Below are 20,804 nucleotides of genomic sequence, written 5' to 3' on the forward strand. Positions count from 1 at the left end.
ACTAATTTTAGGCCACATGTCACAATTGAAAACTTGAAGCAGAGCAATAGTGAAGTCATGTCTGCTTACAGAAGTCCTAAGACTAGCAGCACTTTTGAGATATGTGACTTTAAAATATGCTACGAAACATATATTGGGGATCCTTTGGGCCCCGTCTCTGGTTACGTGCAATTTGAATCATTTGTCTTGAAGTGCCATTTTTGTCTTATTTAGGCTAGTGTATACAGTAGAACCTCGTTTTTGTGGCTTCAACAAGCTCAGGTTTACACTCCTTGAGTTCGGCCTGGGTCAGCAGCTTCTTCAGATGAAGCATTTTGGCAGGAAGTCATCAGGAAGCACGCTCAGCGAGAATCATTGCAGCACAAGACACCAGCATGTTGGGCAATGTGCTTTGTCATTTTTCTATTGTGTAGTGGCTACAAGAAACCAAAACATTATCGAGCTGGTGAGGGACACTGGAATACGATGCTGCCAGAACGAACTGTGACACTCACTTCACGGCCCCTGCAGCAGGGAGCAGTGGTGCATTTGGGTTATTGCCTATTAAAAGTGTGTAGTACACTTCCAACAGTGTTGAAGATGCCCATCGCAATAAGGTTGGTAGAGATAGCTGTAAAAGCAACACGCGAAGGCCTGCAAGATCTGCAGGAGCCAGAAGAGGAAACCGAGTGCCTGCCAGCTTCATTTCACGTGGGCGGGCGAGTACTGTGGAGAACCTGTTACGGTGGACACCTACTGCTCTCGATCATGCATGCCTCGCTCCTCTGCTTGTTCACATGGGATCCAGCGGCCAGAAAACGTATCATACGATTGTGCAGGTATATGCGCGCGACCTTTGACTGTGCAACGCTGTCACAAAAGGCTGTGATGCCCGAATTCAGTTTGGAGCTTTCTGCCTGCACGCAAGCATTCTCTAGTCTGTCCAGTCAGTGCAAAAACAAACTTCGCGAAAGCGTTCGTGCTAGTTGCTGGTGTGTTGCCCATGGACCCAATCTCAGCTCCTGGCCACCAGTCTAGCCCATCATGTCACGCCCAATCACAGAGGTGGTTTACTGGTCCAAACATATTGGAGGCCACCTTGCCGCGTTGACCTATCGGCTGCAACCATGTTGACTGGCAGCCTATTTTTGTCACGGCTGTGTGAAGCAGCTACGCTAACCAGCGGGACTTTGTCCATACCCAATGGCGAAAGTTGCTGTTTGGTGCAGAGTTGGCCAAAATCTTAGTAGTGGCAGTATGTCACTCCTAAAGCCGTGAAATGACCTTGCCAACAAAAGTGCAGGATAGGCAACAAATTTAACCGTGGAAAAATTGTTGATGGCCACCATGTCTATGAAATTGTGCGCGTTATGTCCGAAAAATCGAGCAAGATACCACACAGTGTCCAAAACTTCGATCACCGTTTTACATTTGTCATAGAGTGCAGGGTCTAGGTTGGTGCCAGCACGATTGCTCGCTGTCATCTCAAAAGCGACACTGTCCCTTTGTCAAGCAACCTGCATATGGCAGGTGGAAGGTATTGAAAAGAGACAACTGCCCATAGATGAAACAGCAGTATGATGCACGCTTAATTAGAGAGGCTCACTCGGTCCACTTCAGAGCTAACACATCCGCTGGTCCACGCCATGCCACTTTTAATCGATGGCGTGGAGAAATGGTGCTTTAGGACTTGGTTCCATTTTCAATAGCCCGAGCAATCTTTTTGAGACAGGGTGGGCACCGATTTCTCTTATTTCCCTCAAATGTAGCAGGATGTAGCAGGGTTCGCCTCTCAGTGCTGTTCGACACAAGGGTGATTCCATGAGAGATCAAACCATGCATGTCCGCTTGATATTTTTGTTTTGTCTAGTTTTTTTATGTCATATGGGAACATTCAAATTCCACGGAACCAAAAATTTGATTCCTGAAAAGTGTTCCCAGCAAGCCAAAAAAATACTTGAAGGTGGCAGCGCAAGCGTCCTTCTATTGCTTACCCCAATAATTTCCGATTTCACGGCCGAATTAAATGAAAACTAAAGCGTTGTGTCAAAAAAATTTTCTGCTAATTTTCATACGCTTCTCGGTAAATTAGTTCCATGCATTTTTTTATGCTGTCCACAAACGAAAAAAAAAATTGAAAAATTCCAAACATGGCCTAGATCAGAAAAATTTTGCAACCTTGATGCGTGTTGGTGCATTTTCTATTTCACACAGAAACTTCAAAGAAGTGTCAACCATAGAACATTCTTTTTGCAACATTTATGCGAAATATTATCTTCCTACATGAAACACAAGAAAACAATAGTCAAATAAAAAAAGTTTTTACAAAAAAGCTCGCTTAAAAAAGATTTAAGAAAACTCGGGTTACAACTTCAAAAAAAAATTTTACATGGAAGTCCGCTTATGTCGGGCAAAACGTGTGTGTTTTGCCCTCATTGTTTCGCCCATATGTTTCCTCATTTGCTTTATTAACAAAATATAACGGGCCAAAGTGGCCCCTGTTGAGCTTGCTAGCTTCAGTACCTTTGCTGGTTGTCAATCAGTTTGCATTGTACGCAAATCTAGTTCTAATTTCTTTGCTGCTTCAGAACTTTGCTCTGGCAGCTTGTTTTCAACAAAATTTTACTGTCAGATTTTTATCTGTGTCTAGCGTGTGCAGGGGTGGGTGGCTGCCACCTTCTAAAGTGCTGGCACATACTGAGTTTGCAGCCTACAACCTCTGTGGTCATCGCACTTGCGCCTCCATTATTGGCTTGTGAACAGCATATGAGACATCGCGAGTGCATGTTGTGGCTGACTTTGCCAAAACCTGCCTTGTGCACACAGTAAATCACCTGTAAGTGGCACCAAGGCAGGCTAATGCGTAAGCGACGGAGTGCTTTCATAATCAGCAGGTGCGCCATTATGGAGGTGCTACTTTACTGCCTGCTCCCCATCCCCCGAATGCAATGCTTACTGGAACCTTCTTTGGCACCACCACGTGCGACTCGCACTGTGCCTTTGTAAAAACTTATACAAGTCATTTCCCGAGCTGTTTATTTCGTTTCCCGTTATCACATGTTTTCCTCATCGCTAACAGCTAACGTCTTCCTGTCTTACCTCGACCTTCACCTCTGCGTTTCAGCTGTCCGAAAAGTGCAATGCAGCATTACTGAGCCAAAGGATGCCGAAGTTGCCTAATTTATGATGTTTTGTCGGCACCTTGCTGACACTCTTTCCCACGCTGAGAACATCAGAAGTCACCGGTGGCGCCAGACGGCCAATGTCCTTCGATAATGAGCACATGTCCTTCAATAATGAGCACACGTTTTCACAGAGAAAAGCTTTAGGCAGTCTTGTTCATAAAACTTCAAACAGTGAGAAATTCTGGAGGCTCAGTCACAACAGCAGCGCAGAAAAAGTGGCAGAACTAGTGCGGTGCTGTTCAGTATAAACGTTTCGACTTGGTCTAGTTGTTCATTACACACAATGCATGTGACTCATAGCTGTGCTCAAAACGGTTTATGACATGTTCTATCTGTGAGATGTTCCAAACGTTCAAAGCAGCTCACCCCAAAAGTGCCATTGCCCTGTCAAAGTTTTACAGCCTGCGTCCAAAATGGGTGCTGCTCGCACCACAACAAGAGGTTTGCGTTTGCATTTATTGCGCTAATGCCAACTTTTGCGTCTCTGCGCTTGAGAACGTAACTGGCATGGAAATCTCATTGGAAGGCATGCAAGCATTGTGCCTTTGCTGCTCTCCTACCACAGATGGTATGTTAGGTGAATGCGAACGCTGCCCATGGAGTGAAAGCCTCACTTTGGCCAGTCTGGGAATGGTTGACGAGGACGAGGTCACATTTGCTGTTTGGGAAAGCGGTGACTTGATCAAGAAGACGTTGTCTCCGACCCTTTTTGTGAAAGAGCTCAGCAAATGGGTGACCAAATTGATTCCTCATGAATACATACGCTGCACTCAAGCCGTGGCTGTTCATGAGGCAAAGAAGTGCGAGCAGCGCAGAAGCATTGTTTTGCATTTTGATTTAGCAGAAAACTGGACTTTATTTCTCTCAAATGAAACACAATCGTACCATTGGCACGAGAAATAAATCTCAATTTTTACCTGTGTCACCATGACAAGGAAAGCAGCATACAGCTTTGTTGTCCTAAGCGCCCACATGCATCACATCAAAGCGCACTCCTGCTACGCCCTAGGTAGAATGCACGAAGTGTTAGATGAAAAAGCACCCACCTACTGTAATGTAACCTACATCAGTGAGGGTGCAGCGAGCCATATTAAAAATAGGTGCCAAATGTATACACTCCAAGTATATGTCTGTGAGGTGGATATTTTCCGCTACCAGGCATGGGAAAAATGCCTGTGACAGTGTGGGTGGCCTCCTTAAGCACCAAGCTTCCCTGCACAGCCCTAGCTAGGTCTGAAAGCACTGCCTCCATTCAGCAAGCACATGAGAGGGTCTGCCCACTTAGCGGCAACCTCAAGAATGTGGCCTTACTTCATGTGCCTGCTGTAGCCATTGAGGAGCATCGTCAGCAGAAGTCAGTGGAGAGGAAGTCAGTGCCGCATGTGCCGGGAATTCAGTCATGGCATGCGTGAATCTGTGCCCGCGATCAGTCAAGCGGACATGCGCTGTCCATTTCGAAAACTGCCGCTAGCATGATTAGGTGATTAAACCCTTTTAAATACTAACTGCAAAGAACATGCAATAAATTTATTCAAGCACTACAAGTAATGTCGAGTTTGCAGAAAAGCAGAAAACACATGCACAATAAAAAACACCCAGATAAACCTTCCCCGATTTGTAGCAACCGTTGCCTTTTCTTTTGAAAGAGAGAAGATGTTAACAAGCCACATTAACAAACCGGAACAAGTCATCGTGGTGTTAAAGCCAGCACACTCAACATGGGCCACTTTGGCCCATTATATTTAGTGAATACAACAAATGGAGGAAACATATTATCGCATCCACCATGTTTTGCCGCCCCCCCCCCCCCCCAGCTCAATTTCCGCTAGATTTGATGTCGGTTAAGTTCACAGTTCTACCAGGGCAGCGGGATAAATTCTCTGTTCGCAAAACACATTCACAAAACTCCGGATAGCTTCAATGTGTAATTTACTGCAAATGCCATAATTAGTCCCCTGTCTGAAGTTTACCTACATATTATGCCTATAACGTGCCCTTGATTTTTGCCTATTATAAACAATATGTCTTGTTTAGTTCACCAAGGACATCACTGAAACCCAGACGGAACATGTTATGACGCCTGAAAATAGGGAAAGAAATTTCCTATTTTTTTTTTCTCTCAGTAATTATTTGCAACGTTTCTAACTGGACCAGGAACATAAAAATTTTGTAGCACATTGCAGTTACCATGCCCCCCATCCGCTTTCCACAAAATATAAACCTGTTGTAAAGTACAGCTATGTTGGGACAAGGGAAGCACAGCTGATAGCAGCCATATCACATGCTATAACACTTGAATAAGAATTTTTTTTTATTAAGGCTGTGTTTGATCCAGCCATACTTTGCACAGAGAGCTTCCATAGTGTACCACCAAGCAACCAACACCAAATTTGGTGTTGGTTGCTTTTATAGTACTGCCAGGGCAGCGGGCTCAGTTCTCTCCCGCTCGTTAGACATGCTCATAATACTCTAGTGCTTGCATACGTAATTTGTAGCGAAAACCCATGTATGTTGAACTTCACCTACACTTCACCCATTAACTTGTCCTTAAAATTCACCAAACAAAACGAATCTGTCTCTTTTATTTTAGTGAGGGTACCCAGGCGAAACTAATATATCACGCACGAAAAGGAAAAAAAAAAATCAATGAGGGTTCAATAATTATTCTCAACGCTTCTAAATAAGCCAGAAACGTTAACACTTAAAATGCTACCTATTCCTTCAAAGTACAAAATATGTGAAACGCAGAGTTCTTTAGGACATTGGGAAACCTAGCTAACAGCAGCAGCATGATAGTTTTAAACATTTGCTTACAATTTTTTTAACACTGTATTTGATCAACACACCATTTACCATCGCATATAAACTTGGCATATTGTTCCCCTTATGTTCACAAAATTTTACCTCAGTTGTAGTTGTAATTATGTCAGCGCGGCCATCTAAGTTTTACGCTGCTCGTAAAACAGACTAACAACACTATGGACCACTTGCATATGTATTATACTGGAAAATGCGCATTTAACCCACCTATTTGCAACATTGCCTACACATTGGCCAAACCATGTCCCTAATTTTTCCCCCCATATCTAAACAAGATGCCTTGTTGAGCTCACCGTGGACACCAGAGAAACAAACTACGAATCTCGTATGATGCACAAGAACACATGGAAAAACGGGGATTCAGTAATTGTCTGCAACACTTCCATTTAAAGCAGGAAAGTGAAAGTATCACAACGCATTCAGTTTAAAATTATCTCTATTTTCACGGAATGTCAACCGTCTCTTGTGCTGTTGTTTTAGGAGTCTGGGAAACATTTAGATTAGCGGCAATATGACACTGTGGAACGTTTCAATGAGTAACTTTCTACAAAGGCTGCAATGAACCTACAAAGAATAAACATATGTCGCTCGTCAGTCAGAACACTGCTTCGTACTTCGAATAATTATAGAAACGGTGCCCCGCATATTCTACCTAGGACACCGGGGAAAACAACTAAATGCCGTGTATAACATGTAAGAATTGGGAGAAAGTGACTATCAGTAACTGTTTTCAGAGCCCATAAGCAACCTACAAAGTGCAAATTTTCGGTACACGTCACCAAAAAGTCGCCATCATTTTTCAAAATATGGAATATCAGCAATTTCTTTTCTCCTGCCTGGAAACAAGTAATAGTGTGACTCTTATGTAAAAACAGCCTGAAAATGAAATCGTCAAAGTCAGAAGTGACACATTCCTTTAGAAAAAACTCAAGTCAGTGTTCTATTGGCATTAAAATTGCTCTGCGTGTTCGACCAAGGTCATTTTCACTAGCATATCTACGATAAGCCATGATTGCACAGTGATATTAGACAGTTGTACCTGTAAGAAGTTTGATTAGATTGTTGATGGTGTAAATATACTGCGACTGCAACGCTACGGAGGCTACCTCTAGACAGAGATTAAATAGTTCCAGCATTTGATAAACCAACGATTTCATGCCGTAAGGCATGCCAGTCATTGGGTGTGGCTGATTGTAATAGTATCTCCAGACGTCCCCCTCGCTCGCAGGTTAAATGTACCAAGCTGATTGTGTTTTTGAATACAGAAATAACAGTCCCAAAAACCGGGGCATGATGCAAGTTGCACAAGCTGACATTTGTTAGGGCGGTAACTGCCCAGCATCAGGCGTTCTCCGCAATGCGAGTGTGTATGGCCCGCGCGTCGTCCACTACAGGGAGTCCCGAGAAGGCACAAAAGACAATCCTCGCCGTCCAAGCAGTGGATGTGTAGTAAATAAAAGCATTACTTATGCGCTCACTCTATGAAGAAAGAAAATTTAGCTTCAGCTGTAGTTTTTTTCAGACTTTCCAGCGTGCAGCCGAAAGTGCTCGCTTCCAGGGGGGGGGGCAAATGACATACTTTGCCCAGCACGTCTGGTACACAGCACAAGAACCCTGCCTCATTAACATCTTCATAGCTTTTGACGATCTCAACTCGTCACTAGCGATCAACATTTTTTGGCTTATGATGAGCTGGTCTTGTGTATTTCACCACTTTCTGAATGACTTTTGACGAGCTAAGACCACCAAAGGGAATTTTTTCGTTTACTACATAGACGACAATAGCGGTTTTGTTTTTGTCGCCTTTATTTGAATTTTTTTCACAGTAGATGGTAGCAGGGATTCCGTGTGAGCTGAGTTCGCCCTCTTGCTAGATTTTCCTGAACTTTCAAACAAGCATGGCATCATCCGTGCAGTAGATTGCAATCCGTCTGATGATGACAGCAAAAGTGACAAGGATGTTGACTTTGTGTTTCATTCTTCAAGCACAGAAGACAGTGGCGACACTTTAGACATCAGTGAGTCTGAAGACGAAGAAAGTGGTGATGAGACAGCCCCACAACTCCCATGAATGGTGTTGCATAGACCTTACCAATGTGCTGGCGATACCTCCACGTTTCGAATTCAAAGGTTCACCGGGACTGACTTTCGCAGTAAGCTCTCCTCTACAGCCGCTAGAGCTTTTTGAGGCTTACTTCACCAATCAACTCAATGATATTGTATCTGAGACAAACCACTGTCAATCTCAGTTTTCGAAGTCCAGGAAGCTGGGCAAGCATTCCCATTTCCAAAAATGGCTTCCAGTTACATGTGAGGAATTGTATGTCTGTTTTGGATTCTTGATACTTCAGGGCATTGTAGGGAAGCGAAACAAAAGGCTGTACTGGTCAAAAAACCGCCTGACTGAAACTCCAGTACGTATTTGGAGAAACAATGCCTGGGAAACAGTTCCAGCTCATTATGAGAATTCTGCACTTTGTTGACAGAAGCAACATCCAGAACTTGGAAGGACACCCTCAACCTCGGCTCCAGGCAATCTGGTCACTGTACCAGCATCTTGTGAACAAATACCGGCGTTCGTGTTGTCCACTTCTCTACTCTTGTGTCCTGTCTGCACACCTCACTTCTATTTTGCATAATAAATACCGCACCCTACAACGTCAGGGTTGATGAGAGCTTGTTGCTTTTCAAAGAAAGGCCCAGTTGGAAGCAGTTCATGTTTTTAAAGAGAGCAAGAGTTGGCCTCAAATCTTTCTTACTCTGTGAGTCGCAAAGCAGCTATAGTTGAAACTCGGTAATATATACGGAAGAGACACAGACTTGCCAAGATTTCGTCATAGCCACCGGAAGGTAATAAGACTTGTATTGAAGTCTACGGAACCTCTCCTGGACAAAGGCTACTGTATTGCTACAGACAACTCTTATGCATGCCCAGACCTTAATATCTATGGAATGGCAAGGGTAATGCGTAAAGGCCTCCCCCTGGTTTTGTCAAAAACAACCTCAAGAAAGACAAAATTCTTGCCTCAATGGGCCAAATGTTTCGGCAATACAATGGAGAGACAAAAAGCTGGTCACTGTTTTGTTGACTGTACACAGTGCGAAAATAGTGCCATTCTTCAACAAAATGGGAAAACAGACAATGAAGCCTGATGTAATCATGGACAGAACCATACGATGGGTGAAGCCAACAGGGCAGAATGGATGTTGTCCAGCTACTTGGTGGCCCGCAAACGAAAAAAAAAAGTTTCATACAAGAAGATATTTTAACACTTGTTGGATAAAGTGACATATAATTTGTTTGTCTTTTAACAGAAATAGGAGGTAGAGAATCACAATTGAAATACCACCTGCAACTATGTGACGAAATTACCGACAAGTATTCGGAAAATGCCAGCGCCACGAAAAAAAGGGTGGCCACGATGTCCTTTGAACGTGAAGGGGCTCACTGAGCATCGCTTCCCATCATTTATCCCTCCTACAGAGGAGAAAGAATCGACGTGCCATTGTGTCATCAGTTACCTCAAAAGAGACAGCAACGGAAAGAACATTTGCAAAGAAACAAGGATCTGGTATAGATGGTGCAAGAAACTCCTGCGCTGAGTGCCGTGTTTTGAGCAGTACCACACCATTAGTACTAATTTAGAGCAGTACTGCTGCTCAAGAACCTGCTTTTTCATGGATTTCAAGGAGTGGAGTTCTCAATTTATAGTAACAAATAATTACTTTTGCCATACGTTTTTAGAGTTAGTTTTGCATATTTTAAACAAGCTACCGAAATGTTTTGCGCCATAAAAAAGATTGAGTCAATATGGTACCATTAGTTCAAAGAAAGTGAGCCCTTAGGAGTTAAAATGCTCTAACCGGCAGATCAACCATTTTCTTGAGTATCATCATGCATTGTCTACAGGATTATGAACAGCCAGAACATCTTGACAAGGGCAATGTGTGTTGTGCAGGCACAAATCTGTGCAAATAAAATGTGAGAGCTTGCTTTAAAAAATGAAATTTTTTACCGTGTCAAAAATATGACCACCACGCACAGTCAGAGTAGCGACTTGGGCAAGTTGGTTATGTATTGCGAAATAGCTTTTGCACAGACAGACATGGACATAGAAAAGGGGGTAGAGGACACACAAATTGCTTCGTGTGTCCTGTACCCTCCTTTCTATGTCCATGTCTGTCAGTGCAAAAAACTATTTTGCACTACATACAACAAGAGAATGACAAAGCGAATACATTTTGTCAACAGAGCGTTTGCTGGGCAGCTTGAGCTTACTAATGATATTTTTTAACGCCATTGTTGGGAAGGCAACTAAATAAAGGTAAATTTAGAAGCCAAGGCTAATATTTGAATATGTCTTATTTTTGCAGAAGCCTTTAGCTAGGTCAACAATATTGTTGATTTGCCATTTAAAGGGACAGTACTGAACATGTTAGCCTAAACCTCAACAACTCATTAGACTACAATTATTGAAGCATCTAGGTGATGTTGCCGGAGGAATCTGTGGCAAATTTTGATTGGACAAAGACATGTCTTAAGATTCCCTTATTGGTGAACTCCATTCCATAAATGGCTTAAATATTTCCAGATCCACTACCACCACAAGAATGCAGAAATTTGTTTGTCACAATACACAGTAGTTGGACTTGAAACATCCCACGAACAAAGCAATTCCTTCCCACTAATGTAACATGGAGCACACAGATTATTGCACCCAGGCACATCGTTTATTTACATCATGGTGCAGGCCTTGTGGCACAAGCAGGAAAGGCAAGGTACACTGGTAAATATGCATACAAAAGGCTAGAACACTAATATAACATAGAAAGAAAAAAGAAACATTGGGACAGCAAATAAAACAGCACTAAACGTGAATTAGCTATGGCTTTGACATCGGAAATAGTGACATGCATTTTGCATGGTGCACATAAAACCTGAAGTATTGGAAATACTTGAGACACAGCAGCGTGCATTAATTGAACCCTTTGCAGCAGGGGCCCATGTGCATATGAAGGCAATCAAGCACTGAACAGAGAAAAGCAAAGGGTTCAGCAATGTCAATTTTTCTTCAGTGCATATCACTAATGCATAAAATAATGAAGGAAAAAAAGTGAAGTGAAAACAGACCTTATTGTTGTGGGTCACAAAGAGGTAGGCATGAATCATTTCATGCTAGAATAGAAAGAAAATACACATCATTACACGTAACATATATCAAGTAAGAATATACTGGTATAAAGTAGTATAAGCTGTTCTGTTTAAATGGACACTGGCAGATCACATTCATTGACTTGCAAATCCATTAATCTTACTGCGAGGAGGGCCTTGGTATGTTAGAAAACACTCCTAAACAGGTACCTTGATGTCACAGACTTTGACAATATATTAAAGCTAGCTAATTGCTTTTTGTAAAGACAGCACTCCACTGCATTCAAAAATACACTAAGGCTCAATCTGGTAACTTCTTTGAAACATTTTTCTTGACAAATATAAATGACTTAAATTGCAAAGAATGCTATGAAATTCAAAACGCCACAATGACGTCTTAAACATTATGATTTAAGCACAAAATTCACATAGGTGAGCTTGACTTCCTTTTTCAACTGAGAAAATGCTAAGAATGGTTCAGAGAGTCGAGCCTACCAGAACAACATGATTTAGCATATAAATATAATTTTGCTCAGTGCAACATCTTGCCCCAGAGTGTGCAATCTAGTCACAGTCTGCATAAGCAATATACAGCCTCAGATGGGACTGCGCTATCTAGGGCACACCCCACACAAGCAGTGTGGCGCCACTACACCTGTTGAAAAGAAAATCTTTCCCTGCAAGCCTGTTCATGAGTATAGTAGGTGCAGGACAGTATAGTACTACCATCATGAATGCTGCGACAGAAACCTGTTTGTTGTACTGTCACTAGTACTGTAGCTGACTGAAATAGACAAATTGTAAAGGTTAGCTGCAAAGGCAGAAACACAAACGAGCAGCTCACACAGAAAATCTTCATTATCAGAATGCAGAAATAAGATCAGGTAGCCTGCAATGCACCGGAAACACACCTCTTAACAATGAAACTTTTTACGGCAGCTGCTTATTTTCAACATCACCACCAAGACAAAAAAAATGCATTAAGCAAAAGACCAACAATCAATAAATGAAAAGGGACAGCAAAGCAAATCTTGAAGTGTCCGTGAAATGTTTCTTAAACTTGGTGAATAAACAAATTCCACGGGTACAGTGTGAGCTGTGAACATCTCTGCCAAGTTGTGTAGCTCTACATGTTGCATGAAGCCCATTTGCAGAACATGAATTTAGCTTCCCCTTTTTCAAAGTGAAGTGTTCTCCTTATCCATTTTGGAGCTGCCAGTTGGCTGTCTCCTGATGTCAGCTGGCAGCAGGCAGCAGTAATGACGAAATGCATGTTAAGTACAGCAAGTCATCAATACTGAAACAGGCCCACTAGTTATATCAGAACAATCAGTGGTGGTGGACACACGGCAACACAAACCATGAGTCGGCCAACCCAGTGCATTGGTCAAAGGCCACACCGTGACTGCGTAGAGAACCTAACGAGATAATGAAGGAGAGAAGGCCACTTGGAATTTCCAGAGAAGCTACAGCAGAGGACTAGGCTTATCCCATGTTGAATGCAAAGAAGCCATGGGTTAAAAAGGAAAAAAAAACATTGTTTTGGCAGCACATGCCCGGGTTTCAATGACACAGATATAATGCGCCCTGTGGACACTGCATTGGCCTAACTGAGACATATGCCAGTAGTTGCGACACCACATGACCACTGCCTCCTAGTTCTGTATTGTAACCATGGGGCCCGTTTGAAGCTTGAAGCCATGCTGTACTTGAACTGGTGGCATCAAAACATGATGTTCGAGGAATCAATGCCTGGTATCAAAATACCTGAATTATGGAGTTCACAGCTACCTGATAAAATGAAAAGCAAGAAAAATGTTTTTGTGCTGACACTCCTTTATAGTGGTGCCCACGTAGACATTCCGAGAACACGTCAGTTTGGTTTTGTCTTTGTAAAAATTTGTTATCAAATGTGTTGCACTTTATAAACAAGCCACTCTTTATATTGCAAAGATTTTTTAGGTTTAAGAGAAAGACTTGTTTGCAGCTAAAAAATTGCATGCTTACACAGCACATTACCAAACAGCTCAGTAAACTGAAATGGTGTTGGGCCAACCAGCGGCTTCGATTTTTATTCCTATGTACAGCCATGAGCCCGAAGCATAAAACAGTACATGGCGTTTTGCTTCCTTTCATTCCAGCACGCAAGTAATTCGACTTGTTTAGCTATTAACTAGAAGGCAATCAGAACTCATTGTCGACAAGGTGGCCAGCAATTTTTTTTAAATTCTTTCTACCAATAAGAAACATTAAAACTTTGATATACTGATATATTAAATTTGTACACAAACCTCATTTGTGAACACAGTTGCCTGAACAAACAAAATATGAAGGGAATTTTTCACAGCAAGCATGTCCTGCTTTAGAAAAAAAAAATAGCAGCTGAAGATACTTACAAGCAGGGTTTCCACGAGGTCCTTCCTTGGCCGCAACTTCAAAAGTGGTTCACTGAGGCGTACAGAACATAGGCCACCTTTTCCTTCATAGCAACACAGCCCAGCACATCTGAGTAATACACAGAATTCACCTGTCAGGCCATCAGTCAATGTAGGAGTTGGTACAAATATATGTGCCATTCCTACAAGCAAAGCTACAAGCTTTGTGCTACAATCCAGGTGGATGTCAATTTGTCACTTTCATGAAACTTCCTCCACCTTGCAGTATTCTGCAGAGCTGATTTTCCATGGCACATGCAGTCATTAGAAACATTGGCAAACTTGATAACAAATTTCACCCAGTAGATGCAAGTGGGTTAAAATTCCACTTAAGATCATTCCAAACATTGAAAGAAAAATTTTTCTCTTGGAGTTAGTTCTATGTAACAGTACAATAAACTTCCGTTAATTCAACTGCAGGTAATTAGATTTTGTGGTTAATTTGATCCTTACTGAAGGTCCCGGCCGGTGCCCATGCATTTCTATGGGCCCAAGTTTCATTACTTCAATCCCAAAATTGATCTTCGCCAAATAATTCTATCTTCATCAATCAGCATGCACAACCCCCTTACTGGCAGCGTCTGTCTCGGCAGAGTTTAGGGAACCGTGAATACTTTGAACACACGTCAAAAAAATTTCCCGTCAAAAATGCCTATTTTCGGCCTGCCCTAGGAAGATTATGAAGCAATAACAGCAGCTCACAATGTCTTATTACGGCATTTAACCGATTCTGAAATGCCCCTTTTTTTCTTCTATTGAGCCAGCAACTGCATTCGCAGCGTTCATATGCGTTGCCGCATAACACAGCTGTATTGCAGTGAAGCTGACTTTAGAAAACCGGCTGCTGCTATGCAACACATATTAGGCAGCACTTGTGGTTTGAAAGTCAGCGGTTGTGGTGTCGTCTTCTCATCTCATGTCCCGTCTATGTTTTGCGCTGTTAACACCAGGACATATTAGACCCTTGCCCGTGTTCTTTTATTTTTTTTTTTTTTGCTGAAAAAATCAGGTTTGCATTAGATTTCCACTTTGTTTAGGAGTTTTAATGTTACCTCTTCATTAGTTTTTTAACTTTGGACGCGTAGTAAGCGAGTGTGCATTTGATTTGGGGGCAGGTTAGAATCAAGCAAATAATGCCAAATGAATCACCGGTGTGTTTTGACATATTTTCTGCATCTTGGTCAATTCGACCTACCAGATAATTAGATCAATTTCATTGGTCTTGTCAGGAAAGAATTAACAGAAGTCGACTATACTAGCTGCCTCATACGGGTTCTTATCTACAAATAGATTAAGACATGAAATAATTAAAAGAAAATTCAAGAACTTTGCATGGAAAGGCTATATATTAATAGTAACTCAATGGCAAAAAAAAAAAAAGAAATCAGAACCTATCTGAGCAGCAAGGCACATTTCCTTAAATAAGGCAGACAAGCAAAAAGATGGCAATGTACGAAATGCTAACGATATTACCCAAAGATCTGATGTGATCCAGCTCTCGCTGTTAAAATAAATAACAGCTCAGCTAGATGGCAACAACCATACAAGTAACTATTAATACTAAAGACTAAGACACTGCACTAATAGATCATGACAATGGTCACAGTTCATCTAGCCTCTCCATTTAGCTATGTTAAAAATTGAGGCAGAAACATGAGGCTTTAAATAAATTTTTTTCGATGCATAAAATATGGTCGGAATCCAGATGCGCCTCTTTCCCTATTCTGCAACCAGCATACTACTAGCATTCAGTGTGCCATCTCAAAAGGTGAGCCAATGTACAGGCTTGTACACTCTTAAGATGAAAATGCGAGCATGTGGCTGTGCTCTGCAGAGTACCTAATGGCGTGGCTCCATTGTGTCTGCACCAAACCTGCATTACTATGAAGAGACCTTCACCTTCAGTAGCATACTGCTATTGCAGGGAAGCCAAGCTTGCATTTGTGTGCTTCACATAAAAGGCCAGAGGTTTCATCCCCTTCAGCCCAAGTAACTGCGTCAATGCAAGTAACTATTTGGGCCAGGTAAAAACAGTGTGGCGCTTCTCGTTATCCCAAGCAGTTAGCAAAAGAAGCCAAATCCTTCTGCATCAAGAAAGAATAGCTTCCTGGTGTCGATGCAGTTCATTGGGCACAGGGTGTGGAACCTGCCGGCTGCCTACATGTGATGCCTGGTTTTGTAACATGCTCGTGCAAGCAAAGTTCACCTAAATGAAATGCAGGCCGGGCAGTGTAGAACATGGATGAACAGTGTAGAAGACGACACAAAGTTGTAAGCTCTAGGAATCGCTGCATCTGCGCAGGTTTGCTGCAACGCATAGCCGCGTTGGCTGCACCTCCGAGTGCAACCACGCGCTCGCTTGTTCACCTTGAGAGTGGACCAGCCGGTATAGTTGTCGTCATACTTAACCTGAACATGCCTTAAGCACCTTCTTGCTTCTCCTGCGGAAGGTGCAGGAGATTTTTGGTTGAGGATTCTTTAATATCTTTTTGCTCCTTACAGCTGGCATTTGTTAAACTTTAGTATGGTTACCCCCCCCCCATTCTTAGGATACTTCACATATTTTCAAGTATGTATGTATGTATATGTGTGTGTGTGTGTGTGTGTGTGTGTGTGTGTGTGTGTGTGTGTGTGTGTGTGTGTGTGTGTGTGTGTGTGTCTGTCTGTCTGTCTGTCTAACCATTTTCCCACCAACTTGGGTCACTGGGTAGTCCATGGTCTAATGGGTAGAGCATTGGGCTGCTGTGCCAAGAGAACCAGGTTCGAAACGAACCACTGAACCAACTTGTGATACTAGGTATGTGGCCAATCTTCAACGAAAAAAAAAAAAGAATCTGCTCATGTATATTTAGACAATTTTTTCTGAACACATAGGGTTTCCCAGCTAATGTTAGCCAAGATGTTCAACAAAAAAAATATTTAAAAACCATGGTGCAAGATATGATTTTAAGACTACAATGTTTGGTTGTCAGAACGCTGACGACCAAACACCGTAGGTCCTATAATTGTATCTTCAAGCGTGTTTCTTTAAAGGGCCCCGCACCAGGTCTGGCAATTTTGAGCTGACAAGCGCCATGCATACAATGCTCACTAATGCTCATGTCTGCTAAGTATCACATTGCTAAACGCCGTTGCCCTTCTCCTTGCGGGCACCGCGCTTATTGCCAGAGAGTCGACATATATCACACAAGTGCGCCTACGTACATCGTACTGCTGTGACGTTGCTCGTAGTGACACATGACTTCGAGAATTGGTCTAATAGTTCGGCGGAAGCCCACAAGGTGGAGAGAAGTAATTAATAAAGGGAAAAGGAGACACTGACCCAATTGTAGCAATTTCTGCAAAGGAAAACCATACGGGTTCCTCGAAAGAAAAGCCTTGAAGTTGAAGAAAAATTTGTCCTGGTTATGGACTCGAACCCAGGACCACCGCCTTTCTGGGGCAGCCGCTCTACCGTCTAACGTAACCAGGCAGCTAGCAGATGGCCGGACAAAGTTGAATTACTCAAAAACTCGAAGCAAAGGCAAGAGTTTGGTGTAATAGTTCAGCAGAAACCCACAAGGTGGAGAGAAGTAATTAATAAAGGGAGAATAAGACACCCACCCAATCGTAGCAATTGCTACAAAGGAAACCAATATGGGTTCCTCGAAAGAAAAGCCTCGCAGTTGAAGAAAATTTGTCCTGACCCGGGATTCGAACCCGGGACCACCGCCTTTCCGGGGCAGCCGCTCTACCATCTGAGCTAAATAGATGGCTGGCAGATGGCAGGGCAGCTGCCCCAAAAAGGCGGTGGTCTCTTCCAGAGGGAAGCACAAGAGAGGAGCTCGCCTGCATACATTCCTAATACAGTAAAACCTCGTTAAACCGTACCCACTTAAACAGTAGTTTCGTTTTAAAAGTAAAATCCCCGACTCAGCGGCCACTGAACATAATGTGTTTTGTATCCGCATAAACTGTATCAGCTTATTGCGTACGCATCAGTTAAAACGTAGCGTTTCCACTTTTCGTCGTGCAAACACGGCGGTGCATCGTCTCCATCGGGTGGCCCGGCAGAACAACAAGCCTCAGAGATCGGAACAACGGCCTCCAAGCGCCCTGTGCGTTTGTGCGTGAAGCCACATCAACATCAACATTATTTCGGCGCCGTGCCAGAGAGCGCTGTGGCGTCGTGCAAGCAAGGACTCGCGTCATGCCGAAGCTCGGATAAAAAAAGGCGCCGGGTGCTCAGCACAGAAGAAAAATTAGAGATCGTCCATGCTGTCGAACGTGACACGAGGAATTCAGCGCTGGCACACGAAAGGGATCTACTGTTGACTACTGTGTGTGGCATTTGGAATGCGAAGTTGCTCAGCAGCGCTGCTGCGACTGCGAAGAGATGTCGGCTACGAGGTTCGACTTTTCGCCATTGTTGCCTCTGCTGTTGCCGAAGTGTCGACTAGCGACAGTGATGAGGATGACAGGGAAAGCGACAGCACGGGCGATTCAGGCCCGACAGTGGCAGAAGCTGCGCGTTACATCAGCCTCATGAATGCAATAGTCTCAACGAGAACAGCACCCGGTGTAGTAGCTTCAACGGGGTGGCCGGGACTTCTGCAGCACTGAAAAAGGCACCCCGGCAGTGGCATAGCTAGGTGGTGTTGCACCCGGGGCCCATAGGTCTTCCGTCAACCCCCCCCCCCCCGGGTGTAGTCGAGGAAGGCGAGGATGTCGGCAATTTGCGGGTTTCTGCACCACTACAGCCACCTTGGATACCGCGCACGTCCCCTTGGTCCCCCTCTCCTTCGCTTTCTTTCTCAGAGATCGCGAATGCAGCAGGTATACATGCTGTTTTTTCTGCGCCAAATAACACAGGGTGCTGCACTGATAACTTGTGATAAGCGCATGTGCACATCTTCTGTCAGACTGTAAGGCTTGGCAGCCAATACAAATGCGGCATCGTGGAAAATATGGCTCACGTCACAGGCAACAAGAAATATCTTTTTAAAGTTTTAATTACCAATTTTAGCGGCAATATTACATTTGCAAAATTGAAGCCCGACATTCATATCTTGCCCTACAACAACTTCACAAAAATCGTCGCAGGTACTATAGCGCGCAGTATTTTGGCTGTGGGAAGCCCTGAACGAAAACTAAAATTAAATTGTGTGTCAGTGACGCTGATGTCCCCAACCTATTCGAAAATGCCACCTGCCTCCCTGCGGCGCGGGCGCCAATGCTATGACAATTGCGAGTTCTCTTTATTCTGATCAATAAAGACTTGTTTTTATTTGTTGCTATATGGACAAACATTATTTTCCGAGCTGCGGTACCACCACAAGATTGGGAACAGAATAGAGCACGCTTCGCGTCGATTCTTGGCGTCACCATAAAAAAAAAAAGAAAGGCCGTGACGAAGCCCGTGCCAGCGAAAGCTTGCACTTCTGTTGGTCTGCACTCGCAATGGAGATGATTGAGGAATCAACGTCACTGGTCCACTATTTAATATTTCTGTCGCTGCTGCCATACTGGGCGCCGCCCGCAGTGCCAAAGTAGTGTAGGCTGTAGCACCCAAAATGATTTTGTTTAAGAAGTTTTTCTTGAGTTAATAATATGACTTTGAGTACTTGATTCTCCAATTGAAGTGCTTCATCTACAAGTACCAATTAAAGGATTATTCAGGATATGGTTATAACGTATCTGCCATATTTTTCACGCTACCGAGTTCCTAGTAATCACAAAGACACCTAACATCATAGGATATCGGGAAATATTTTTACAAAATTAATCTATTTTTTATAAAATTCCGTGTAGCTGACACAGACACTGCACTTGTGACATGAAGTCACACAACAACAAAATGATAAAAAACGGTTAGCTAGGACTAGGAGAAATATATTTTATTGAACATCGCGAAACTGATAAAGAATGAATACAACGATTCCAAATTGATAAATAGAACATGGTATACATATTGCCCATGCACGAACCATGGTGGGACATCAAGCCTTTTGCACTAAAGTAGTGACCGGTAAGGACACATTTTCTTCTGAAGTTCTTTGTCCGACACTTCGCTTCTGCAAACTCATTAATTACAGTAGTAAAGTTTATATATTTCTTACGTGCTCTTTTTCTATGGTCAGTATCGCCAAGCTTGACAGTATTTCATCACTCGTGGTGAAGTGCAGAGACGTCTTGATCAACTTTAACTTGGAAAAGTTCCTTTCGCATGATGCAACTGACACGCAGATCGTGAGGAAAAAGCGAAAGATAACAGTAAGTAAGTAAGAAGTTCTATTTGGCGATAAATTCCAGAAACTCCAGGCACCAAGTCTGAAGACGATCCAGTGAATCCCATTCGCGACTTTTCCCGGCCGCACTTATGCAATGTCGCTCTCAACAAACGCTTCACCGTAAACGCGAGCGCCGGGCGTGCTCGTTGAACGCCCTCTCGCTGCTGTCTTTGTTCGTCTTCGCTGCGCGTTCGGAACGGAAGAGAGACCCAAGAACCTCAACGCCTTATAACGCCTGACTGTATGTTTAGCGATGCCTGCTCCCAGCATGAATGCACAGCACAAGCGCACCCCACATGAAACGTTCCACCAAGGCGAGCAGTTCAGCGACCATTTTGCGAAGTAAATTTTTTAGCCCGCACATTCGTGCAATTATTTCGTGGAGTGTTGATAGAGCTGCAGCCGACAATTCTGCGGCGCAACGCATCGGGTACATGAGCTCGGGCTACTGGATACTGGAGCATTCTTTGCCATTTGCGCCCAGGCAAGCCGGCGGAAAGCGGGGTGTCTTCAGACGTATATGACCCCCATCTCCTCCCCCCCTATTGGCCCCTTGCACCCGGGGCCCACGGCCCCCTGGCCCCCCCGGTTGCTACGCCACTGCACCCCAGGACTTCTGCAGCACTACTGCGCGCGTGCACGGAGAATACGTAACGCCAACGAGGAATCTGCCATGCAAGTGTTTGCCAAGAAGAGGGGGCTGGCTGAAAATCTCGCACGCAGCTTCTTTACATTTGAGGCCGCTGTCGTCGTGCTAGGCCGCCGCGGCATCAAACGAAAATAACATTTTTGTCGCGCAAAGTGAATAAATACTGCATGTTTTTTTCCCCTTTCGTCGCACTCTCTCCAAGTTCCGTGTTTCGCTTTCGACAGGTAAGTGGGCGATCTCATGTTATTTCGGTTAAACAGTACTACCGTTTAGTACGTACTTTTTCTGAGCTCCGGCCAACTACGGTATAACGAG

At 43.5% G+C, this 20,804-nt stretch overlaps 1 protein-coding gene across 1 annotated transcript in view; it reads right to left on the reverse strand.

Annotated features, from left to right (window-relative positions):
- Window positions 1-20,804, reverse strand: part of mh (DNA-dependent metalloprotease SPRTN) — a 33,170-nt gene that overhangs the window by 5,293 nt on the left and 7,073 nt on the right. Inside the window, exons 3-4 of the mRNA XM_075701947.1 lie at window positions 13,533-13,641; window positions 11,116-11,160 (exon numbers count right to left, since the gene is read on the reverse strand). Of these exons, the coding sequence (XP_075558062.1) occupies window positions 11,116-11,160; window positions 13,533-13,641 (154 nt within the window). The remainder of the gene's footprint in view (window positions 1-11,115; window positions 11,161-13,532; window positions 13,642-20,804) is intronic.

This window comes from Dermacentor variabilis, chromosome 1 (assembly GCF_050947875.1).
Source record: "Dermacentor variabilis isolate Ectoservices chromosome 1, ASM5094787v1, whole genome shotgun sequence".
NCBI lineage: Eukaryota > Metazoa > Arthropoda > Arachnida > Ixodida > Ixodidae > Dermacentor > Dermacentor variabilis.